This window comes from Orbilia oligospora (genome assembly GCF_000225545.1).
Source record: "Orbilia oligospora ATCC 24927 unplaced genomic scaffold scaffold00054, whole genome shotgun sequence".
NCBI classification, from domain to species: domain Eukaryota; kingdom Fungi; phylum Ascomycota; class Orbiliomycetes; order Orbiliales; family Orbiliaceae; genus Orbilia; species Orbilia oligospora.
In genome coordinates, this window is record NW_011645611.1 from 2,402,603 (window position 1) to 2,414,052 (window position 11,450).

At 47.5% G+C, this 11,450-nt stretch overlaps 1 protein-coding gene across 1 annotated transcript; it reads right to left on the reverse strand.

Annotated features, from left to right (window-relative positions):
* Positions 1–1,984: 1,984 nt before the first annotated feature.
* On the reverse strand, positions 1,985–8,418 carry AOL_s00054g727 (uncharacterized protein; the record flags this gene model as incomplete). Its single annotated transcript, XM_011122043.1, has 4 exons — positions 1,985–2,131; positions 2,210–4,524; positions 4,588–4,659; positions 4,716–8,418. 4 exons carry the CDS (start codon positions 8,416–8,418, stop codon positions 1,985–1,987), a joined length of 6,237 nt encoding a protein of 2,078 aa, XP_011120345.1.
* Positions 8,419–11,450: the final 3,032 nt, after the last annotated feature.

The following is an 11,450-nucleotide window of genomic DNA, read 5'->3' on the forward strand; positions in this document are numbered from 1 at the left end:
AATTGGGATTATTCCCCGTTTAGGCGATGTCAATACCCCTTCCGGTAATCTTCACCGGAACTTCAACGTTCCGGCCAGGCACAACCTCCGTCCACCGATCCTCTCGGATATATCCCTTTCCTCAAAAAAAAACATAAAATATCGTTTTGGGCCATATGAACCCAAACGACTGGTTTCCTATTGATGCCAATGCTTAGGTGATCTAATTTCATGGCAATGACCCCATTTCGTGGCGACCTTGCAGCGCATCCTTCTTCTTTTTTACCAACCAGAGCTTGTTAACCGTTGGGGCCAAGGTGGACGAGGGAAAGCTTATATCACCCTCCTTTCATTTTAAGCTCGTTAGTCAGAAAAGTCGGGCAGTCGGAGCTTCGGATCTTTTGAGATCTGTAGGAGCCGGTGCAGCTCTAACTATCTGAGTAACTATAGATTAGAGATCCAGATCTAACTCGGGTTTAGTAACATTTTAATATATTTATTGATTTCAATTTTACGAAGCTCTCTATCGGGGCGACAAGATATATCGGTCATGAACGAGTCGAGTTTAACCAAAAATGCGTAAAATACCTCGACCGGACATTAGCATTTTTCTAAACTATAACTTACAGTATATAATTATAAAACCACACTTGTCTCCGCGCCGACATGCATCTTCCAAGACCTTCTTCTCCCAAAATATTTCCTTGACCGTTTAAAATCTTTTCAAAAGATTTCCCGCATTTTAACATATCGGCCCCTCGGCCTACCCACACTACTCCTAACATCCGACATATAATATACCAGCACAGGTCTACACCCACCAATTAACAAACTGCGGGGTCCGGCATCGAAGTTGCAATACATACTTACATACGGACATAACATATGCATCGCCAAACCCCCTCCAAAGCTACCCTCGTATTAAACGCATATAAGCCCATGACGAAGTATGTACTTACATTAAGCAGCAAAAAAAAAAAAAAAGACGGTATAAGAATCACACGATATGCCGGACTGCCGTACTCCCGTGCCAGAAAAAAAAAAAAAGGTTTATGTCACACCGCCTCATCGATATACTTGTCACACGTCGTACAATTATCATATCATCTCATATATATATCATCTCTCCAAGGACGAGGCTAACTAGGCTGCAGAAACTTGGTTGCCGGTTCTACCCCCTCCCCCCGGATCCGATTGGAAATCGGTAAGTTTTCGGTAAGGTAGCACAGGAGGTTTTCTACATTTTTTAAACAAGGAAAACAAAAAAGAAAGACTACCAATCGCGAGAATTTTTGTTTAAGTTGAAATTGGCGCTTAGATTCCTATAGGGCGTTTGATTTTATCAATGTATCTATCTACCTAGGTACTAGCTACATAGAGACGTAAGTAACCCTATAGTCATATATTGCAACCGTATATCTAGGATATAAAAAAGTCGTGGGTAAACCTCACACGCATCGATATCATGAGGACCAGCCTCGATGTTTATCATATCACAATATACTAGCCCAATATCTGATGTATTTGTACCAAAAAAAAAAATTTGGGTTTAAAAACATCTAAACCTATATCCTCAATCAGATTCCAGCATTATAAAACCTAGGCTCTACAATCAATCTCAGCATATCAACAATCACCAGGATCATCGAGTATACAACCAATTCCTCAAGTAAGACTTAATCCTCCAAATAAACCAAAGATTCAACATCAACCATCATATAGAAAACCCCCCAAAAAAGCCCGTTCAAGAAAGACAGACAGACAGACAAAATAATGTCAACCAATAAAAGTAAATCAATTGGCAAAAAAATAAAAATATCAGAAAATGTATCTTAGAAAATCAAATGAAATGAAGTTAAAAAAAAAAAAAACTATCCACATCCAACGATCTGGTATCTAACATCCACTGCAAAAGTTGATATCCCCCTTATAAAAGACACCTCATGAAAAAAAAAAGTTCCCCTTAACATCGTAAAACTATCATAGCGCAGCCACACAGACAACTCTACTGTCCATTGCCGCTTCCATGCCATATCCCCTGACCCCCAGAGTATGCACCATACCCTCCTGCTCCACCACCACCGCCGCCACCATTACCTCCTCCTCCACCACCGCTTGACGAACCCTGCGAAAGTCCATAATTATGTCCCCCCTAATGAAAATTCTATTAGCACTCAATATCCCAGTAAAAACTCGAAATTTCTTTTCAAGATTGAAATCCATTACTTACAGCCCTCAAGTTCCCAAGCATAGTCCTCAACGCCGGAACACCCCCTGGTTGAACTCCCTGCTGTCCCCCCTGATGACCACCTATATGTCCACCCATCTGCGACCCTCTTTGTTGCGGCTGCTGCTGCTGCAAATATCCACCCCCCAACCCTTGTCCTCCCAAATGACCACCCTGCTGTTGAACCAACGAATGCAATCCGCTAGGTAGACCACCTAACCCTCCATGATGCCCACCAAGTCCCTGCTGCTGCTGCTGCGTCACATGTTGACTATGCATCTGCGACTGATGGTGCAACAACCCCGGCTGTTGCTGTTGTTGTTGCTGCTGCTGTTGTTGCTGGTGCGATTGCGATGCATGTAGCCCATGACCTCCGTGCCCTATTTGATGTCCCGTCAACCCTCCAAGGCCAGATAATGACCCAGCACTCCATCTATTCTCATTATACATCCCATTCCCACCCTGATGGTTCGAAGCATCCAATTCAGCAGGACCCTGCCAACTCTGCGAATGATGATGTCCATGTGATGACTGTTGCTGCTGGACCTGCTGCTGGACCTGAGACTGTTGTTGTGGCTGTGGAGGCGCCGGCGCATAATGCTGGCTTGAATGTTGACTTGCGTGCTGGTTCGAATGTTGTTGTCCCGAGGCAAGGGAGCTAGGTAATCTAGGATCCTTCTCGAACGCCGAAACCATCGCATTCAACCGTCTAAGGATATCGATCAGATCCTCTTGTATGCCCGCCAACTTTGCGTTCTGCTCCTCGCGCAACCTCTTCAGCTCCGGTGGCCACACTTTTCCAAGCCCAGCCGAACAAGCATTACTCGTCTGAGACGGCGAAGTAACTCCAGCTGTCTGTGCATGTTCCTCCGCCACCTGCAGAGAACATTTGGCTTCACACATCTTGATCTGTGGTTTATTTTGGAACTCCATCGCCAACTTCATCAGCCCGAGCAGATCACTCATATTCTGCGTTCCATCCCTTAGTAACTCGATGATCGGTTTGGGGACTACAAAGTCGGCTTCGGAATGGTGAGCAGGCGGTAAATTCCTATTCTTGTCAAACTCGAAGAACCGTCTGAACAAATCCGGAATAACCGATTGTGGGAACTGGAAGATCACGTTATTGATTCCATCAACAACCTCTTCGTACTTCCGCTTGAGCCCACGGATTACATCTGTAACAACCATCTCAATAGTGGTAGAATGCTCCTTGGCCCGCTTGAGCGAATCCTTCTTAGCGATTAGCTGTCGTTCCTGCTCGTCCGCCCAGAATCTACGCTCCGCATCCTGCGCACGAACTGTATCACCAAACTGTAGTAGTGGCGCAATCGAAACGTGAAGATAACGTCCGTTTCTCTCTGACACCAAGTTCTGTAGCACATGTTCATGTTGCTCCATTGTCTCGAAGAACTTGTTGAGGAGGTCGATACACTCAAGAATGAGGTGGTAATCCAAAGCCGTTGTTGTCTTCGCTGAAGCAGCGGCACCGATCAACCATATCCTGACTTCTTCATACCACTTTCCACCCAAAATCTCAAGCTGGCGCTTAACATCCTTATAACAGACCTCAACATACTCGTTTTCGAAAAGAAGGTATGCTTTCTTCTCCATCTCGAGTTTAATCTTTGCCTCACTCTTTTCGAACTCAATATTGGCGCTCTGAAGTTCGTCAGGTGTGTATCGACGGGTGCTGTAGTACATATTCGTCTGTTGTTGATGAAGTTGGCGACGGGATACAGCTTCCGACTCAGCATCTCGAGCGAGGTTGATAGTCTTCTGTTCAAGACCGCGACGGGCGTCGTTGAGGTATGTTTCGAGCGATGGACTATTTGTTGCCGTTTCTAGAGCTGCATAAGCTGCATGAAGCAGTGGCGGGATATCTTGCGAAGGTGATGTCGGGCCGGAAACAAGGCCGCTGTGGCGGGTTGCATTCCCACGATTGAATGTTGTAAGCAATGTCGCAAGAGCCTTTGGATCAATGGGTCTGTAATTCCCGTTCGATGGAACAGCATATTGACTATAGGATCCAAAGTCCGCGGCGTCGCCCATCTCGCTGTCAGCCACAGTGGACATTTCATCATCCTGTCGCCTATTACTGGGATCCAATTTCATGGTCGGAACTGTGACAATTGGTCGTGGCATCTGCAAGACGAGATCCACCTTTGGCGCCTTTGCAACTTGGATGTATGTCGGTGTCGGGGAAGGCGAAAGAAGGTTCTCTGGTGGTGAAATCGGTCGTTTCTCGTCCTCTTCGACCTCGAGGTGCTTGTGACCAATGACCTCTGACTTCTTAGAGTGAACTGGAGATGCAAGAGCTATTGAAAAATGAAAATTAGTTCCCAATCAGCGATACAATGTAGACAGATGGAAGCGCATACCCTCTTTTCTAGCCATTGCTTCTTCATCCGTAGGAGTATCATCGCGATCATTATAAGTAGTTCCCGTAAGCGCTAGTTACTGTTAGTACATCTCAATACCATCACCTTTACAAAGATCATATACTCACATCCATTACCCTTCGGATTTTCATTGACAATCTTCTGTAACCCAGCTCCGGCCTGCTTCTTCCTCTCCACTTCCTCTTGGTCAATCCACTCGATCCACTTCTTCATTCTTGCATCGGTAATCTTCCTCAGCTTCTCCTGCGCATCCAAAACCTCTTCGTTATCCTCATAGCTAGAGTAGTTCTGCGATGACCTATTATTAGCCCTCAAGAACTCCCTCAGTTTGTCAACCGAATCACCGGCCATGGCATCGTCGCAAAGGAAGAGAGCGAATTTATGGAGCGATCGGAGATGGTCGGTTGGTAATGTCGGGTATAACGAGGATAGCGAGTCGAAATAATCGTCTTCCGTATCCTTTTGGTCCATACTCTCTGTCCGTCGAAGCGAAGGGTGAGAGAGGATAGGAAGTTCCGGTGTAGGGCCCACGCTCGGGTTAGTATGTTGATATACATCCGGCGACATGGGATTGGCAGGCGGTGAGGTTAGAATATGTCGTGGAAGACTGTTCTGGTGCGTGCTAGCCTGCGAATGCGACTGCTGAGGTGTCTGCTGCTGATGTGCACCGCCTAGTCTGCTGCCATGGAACGAGGATCCAGACCCAGCACTACTGCTCGTCGGCCAATTATGACTTTGTTGTGGCGGTGGCGGCACTTGCTGTTGTTGCTGTTGCTGTTGCTGTTGAGAGTACTGCTGCTGCTGCTGCTGCTGTTGCTGCTGTTGCTGACCCCTCTCCGTTGCCGCATGCATTTGTGAGTGAAGATGTTGGAGGAAGTGGCCAGGCCGTGGTCCAGACTGTGGGTCGTAAGTCTGCGACAGGCGATGTTCTCTCTGTGCATGTGTGGGTAGAGGAGGGGATTGATATTCTCCAACGTAATTTCTAGCCTCTCCGAGTCCGCTGGCAGAGGAGCTTAATCCCGACTGAGACTGATCTCGTGGTCGAGAGTGGTCGCGCGGTTCATCCTGTCGCTGGTAGGAATGATCGTCGTAGACTTGGTTTTTTAAATGGGACGAAGAAGCAGAAGCATCCCCGCTACTGTTGCGTTGGCGTGCAGCGGGGATGGAAGTCGCCCCGGTGGAGCCCCAGTGACCACGCATTACGCTCTCTTTTGTGCTACCAGCGAGCGATCCGCTACCCAAAGATGGCATGGGCGGGGAGGTGTAGTCCCTTGAGCTGCTTTGCGCAGGTATGCTCCCAAGCCCCTGGGTCCGCACGGGGCTCTCGCCGAGGATACCTCGTCCGATATGGGAAGGTTGGCCGGTACTATAATTACTCGCTCCGGAACCAGGTTTCTCGGGAAGTCGTCCTAATCGGCCGTCAATTGACTCTTGGTCTGCGCTTTGAATTCTCTTGTTGGGACGATATTCCGCTGGGATCGGGTCCTCTTCGAATATACTTGGAGGGCGGGGTAATTCGAGTGACGAGGTGGGTATTTTGACCCCACCGACGATATAGGTACCACCGTTAGTACCACCTAGATGTCCTCCAATGCCACTAAATCCCTTGCCTCCGTTCGCAGAGCCCAGTTGAACACCACCAATGCTACCGGTCAATTTGGGACTATTTTTAGGTGGGGCGCCGTGAGATTGTGTCTTCGGATATCCACCAGAGAGTCTATTCGGATTCAATGAACTGCTACCAGCGCTCATAACATTCCCAGGCTTTGTTGGACTGAAGTGAGTCTGAGTAGGATACTCCTCTCTAGAAGAGTCCTTAACAGCGTTAAAAGCCTGGGCAACACCAGGTGGCATCTGATACCTCTCAGTTGGAGGTGGAGCAGACGGGGCAGGTGGAGGTACATTATGAAGCATTGGAAGAGGGGAATTTCCATATGACGTCCCGCTTCCAGCCGGTGACGGCGCCTCTGGCTTGCCGCCTTGAAACCTGCCACCACCCCCGGGCGCTGCAGCTGTTGATGATGTGGCAGAAGATTGTGTGCCAATAGCTTGAGGGGTAAACGGATAAGATGATAACTGCGACGACGGTGATAAGATACCCGACCCAGACGAGTGATGGGCAGTAGGTTTTGAGCCCTGGCTAGGATGTTGAATTGGTAGCTGCTGCTGCTGCTGCTGCTGGATGGGACGGCTCTGAAAAGCTGGTCCAAACGAATTATGGTCCTTCAATTGCCCCTCACCATGCATAACCCCCTGCTGGTGATGATGATGGTGCGTCGAAATTCCTTGTCGCTGCTGCTCCTGCTGCACATGCTTAGGAGGAATCACACTGGGTGGAGCATATCCACCAGATTGCCCATCTTTCGCAGCACTTCCAGTCGTACTAGGCGGCGTCGGTCTAGCAATGACCCCAGCACTTCCCGATTCTTTCGCACTAGCAAGCGTGGCCATTAAACTCTCGCTGCCACGTGCGCTTACAGGACTCGTGCTACTACCAAAACTTGCATGCCGCATCCCAGTGCTTCCACCAATCCGAGCGCTGCCCCACGGCCCATTCTGCTGCTGCTGCTGCTGCTGCTGTTGTTGTTGTTGCTGCTGCTGTTGCTCCTCGCGACTATCAAGCGAAACACCGCCTTCATGCGACTGACTCGTCGTCCTACTAAAATTAGGGAAATCTGGCCTCGGCTGCCCCACCGAATATGTCGATTCATAAGACGAAGGAGCAAAAGCATTGGCATCCCTCTGCGGCTCTGCCCCACGTCCAATAATCATTTGCGAATGTATTCCCGATGAAAAAGAAGTTCTAGGCTGTCTGTTTTGATGCATAAAAATCTCTGGCGAACTCGACTGCAGTAGCGAAGAAACAGATCCCGCTGGGGATGGTGCTGTATCTCTGTAGCTGTGCGTGGGAGCTTGGCTATGTGCTTGGCTATGCGCCTGACTATGCGCCTGACTGTGCGCCTGACTATGCTGCGATGTCTGTGATCTTGGAGACATATCGTGTTCTAGCTGCTGTGCAACTTGTTGCGATTGTATCGCGTCTACTTCAAGTTCTGGCTGTTCACGTCTTTGCTGCAGCTGGACGACTTGCTGTTGGACCATCGGTGACGGGATGCTTATAAATTTAGGCTCGACGAATTCAGAGGGTAAAAAATCCGTCTGTTGCTGTTCTACGTCACCTTGCTGTTGTTGCTGTTGCTGTTGCTGCTGCTGTTGTGGGCTCTGCTGGATATGTTGCACATGCGGTGGAGCAGATAATCCACTTTGTGAAGGAACCGGTGTCTGGTTCTGATCTGGATCCGGATGGCTATGCATCTCCGTATTCGAAACATGTGAAGAAGTAGCAGAAGTAGCAGGAGCAACAGCAGGAGGCGGAGAAGGCGCAATGGGCAATCTATCCTCTTTAACAATTTCCTGCACTTCCTCACCACCATGGCCTGCCGATCCAAAGGAACTCCTGGACGGTTTCTGGTAATGCCCTCTCGACGGCTCCTCTCGGATGGGTTCCTGGGAATAATCCGCGGAAAAGTCTGTAGAAAATTCTTGGTGGAAATCCTGCGCCGAGTACGTCTCTCGAGAATTCCTATCGCCGTATTCAGATGATGCGGAATTTTCGTTTATAATTCCGCCGCCTACCGACGAGCCTTCTGCCGGTGAGTTGAGGTTATCCCCGGCGGCTTCGATGCCAGGCGATCTTCGGGATTCCTCATCTTCCAGGGGTCCTAGGTTTCCATGCATGGTGTCCTTCACTGACGGGTGGTATAACGGTGAATCGAAGAACGAGTAAGAGGATGATGATGTCTGGGCCATTTTCGAAAGATTGAAGGTCAAAAAGTAGAAAAGAAAAGAATTGTAGACCTTGACCAGAGGGAGGTAACAAGAACGACTCCGAGTAGGTCCGAATAGCTAAGCTATAAAACTGCAAATAATCAATCAAATTTAGTCATCCCGCTGATATAACTGACGATTCAAACAAAAAAAGGTATAGTAATAGTAGGTAGGTAGTAATAGCTGCTAATAATACGTGGTCGGCAAGTCCACATATAAAAGACCCTTAGAAGGGGAAAAATAAGAATCGGGAGGAATATCCCCACGCCACTTTTAGCTCGTTACACCGATAATGCGAAATGTGCACCCCCCCGCAAGACGCAGATTACGACACCATGAGCAACCCACAATTGACTAAAACCACTAGCCTCCGTTCTTCCTCCCCCTCCAAAAACAAATTTAAGCTATCATGTTGGACGATAACTCAAAAAATTCGCGTGGTGGAGTGAGAATCGAAGGGAACTCATCTACCTAATCCGAAAAGCTTGACAATCATGTCATGAGGCCTTCCCCCCCATCACAAGATACCATCCTACAGCACGCCTGATTGGAGATATTCTATATCTCATCCCAACAACAGGGGGGTGAAGGACGCTAAAGAGAGTCTGTGTAAAGGCAGTCCCTCCCATCTCTTCCACACATAAAAAAATATCAAACAAAACACAGGCGAAAAAGAAAAGAGTACTACATACCCGCTATATTTTTCCCTCGAGGGAGTGGTCGTGCGGGAAACGGTTCAGCCCGCAATTGGCCTTTGTGCGTTGTCGGTACCTGATTGGGTCACTCAAGCCGGATGCAGTAGCTTGCAGCGAAGAAAAAAATTCAGTGGAGTGGATGGGAATGCCGCAAGATGGCCTGCAGAGTGCTGCTTGCTGCAAGCTGGTGCAGAAGGTGACAAGAAATGTCCTTGAAGTAAGGAGGGGCTCCTTCCCGTCAGTGTTTGTCGATATCGATAGGCCCAGAGTTAATGTTTATAAAAAGTGGTGGGCTGGGCGTAATTTCGATGTCTTTCGAGATATAATTTTTTATAGTTGAAAATATTTTTTTCGTCCGGGTTTTTATATTTATATATATCTTGCAATTTTTTGAACAAAATGATCCAAAAAAGAGAGATTGAGGTGTGGAATATAAATAAAAAAAAGGATTATAGATTCCGTCAGAGGAAATGGACAGTTGGTCGTTAGGTTCGTCGCTTCGATTGGCTAGCCGTTCGTATGTAGGGATGTATATGCAATTGGAGCTTGATTATGTCGAAAAGCACAATTATACGTCGTTATATGCAGCTATACGAAACCTGTCAGCGATGGGCATCTCGAAGGATCTAGACGTCGGACGCATAACATCTGCCACACACTAAATCGATAGCCAATTCAGACTAAGAGAGGGGAAAAAAAAAACTTACCTTGGTCGTTAAGGATAGGAATTGTTTTTCTTTCGCACTATGTCTATAGGTCGTTAAGCTTTGACGACCGAATTATCTTCCCGAGCTCTTGAAGAATGGCCAGTTTATACAGCTCTGTTGTCGCGCTGGTCGAGAATTCGGAGAAGAAGGAAAAACTATCTTGGGTATCCTGCAAAGCGATGCGAAAATTGAAGATACGAACGACTTCGAGTCAAAAAAATTAGGACGGATGGTCAAGCCGGCGGGATTTAGTGATTATTTTGGAGGGGAGAGAAAAAAAACAATCGAAGACCACAGAAGGATCGAAGAAATGAATGAAAAAAAAGAGGGAAATGGAAATGGAATGTAAATGAATATCGTTAAAAGAGAAATAGACGGCCGTAAAAAAAGTTGATCGAAACTGGCGCGATAGCTCCAGGGCCGGGCGGCTCTTCGAATTCAGCTTTCGTATGTAAATTTGGTGACCCAGACAGAAAACTACAATCGAATCCTTGTGAAACTAGAATTCGAAAGAGCGAGACCGTTAAGTTCCAGGAACCTCTAGGAACTGGTATGGTGGGATTTTAAGAGACGCGGTCGGCAATATCGTCCGTGAGCTCCTTATCTATGTCCTCCTGCCAAGTAGATTCTAGATTCTTGCGGATAAGTCAGCTAAACAAGATCTAGACTAGCTAAGCGGAGCAGAATAATACAAATAAAGCGGAAGCCGCCAGAAGAAAAATAAAAGAGAGAGACGAGACGAGAAGAGACAAGATGAGAATGAGAAAATGTAGGAACAACGGCATCAATGGTATATAAACAAAGTATATCGAGAAGTGCCTTACCTTAATAGAACCTATCGCGGGAAAGATATCGTCGTCGTCGTCGTCGTCGTTGTCGGTGGGTCGACACGATAACTCTGGAATCGGAATCACAGGTGGATAGATTCGCAAGCAGTAGAACCCTGGATATTACCGTCGATCAGGGTTCCCGCTGAGGGAGAAAAACAAGAAGACAACGGGCGGTGAATCGAAAGGGAAGGACAGGCTGGGAGACAAAAAAAAGATGAAAAGTCTTCGGCTGGTCAGCTGTCGAAGAGCTTACTTTTGCTATCCTCCCTATTTGATGGCTTTTCCCCCGTTCAGGAGCACGACCGTGTGTGAGGAAAAGGTGGAGATGAAATGAGAGGTGGTGGTTGGGCGAGTAGCGCCTGTGGGAGAGAGGTGAGTGATAAAAATCACCAGTGCACCAGCAGCAGCTCCATAAACTGACTAACTTACTAACCAGCTAGCTGTCGAACAACAGAAAAGAAACGTTAACGGCCCTGGGTCTTGTTAACTTAGCAGTTATTAATATTTTGACTAAGAGCTAGCTACTTCGGGGAAACCTCACTCGTCGCTGCTTGAGTGGCCGGATGGCTTTGGAAAATGCCCCGAATCCCAAGGAAGGGATCCCTCTCGCACCAAAAAAAAAACAGTACTCTGTACAGTATTACAAAAATTACAAAAAAAAAAAGACAGATACTAAACTAATACGGACCAGGAATAATCGATAGATACAGATTAGAGCGGGCGTCGACTTACTTCCCTCTCGCCTGTCAAGCCCCCGCTGTCTGCGTGCGACTTAACCGCCT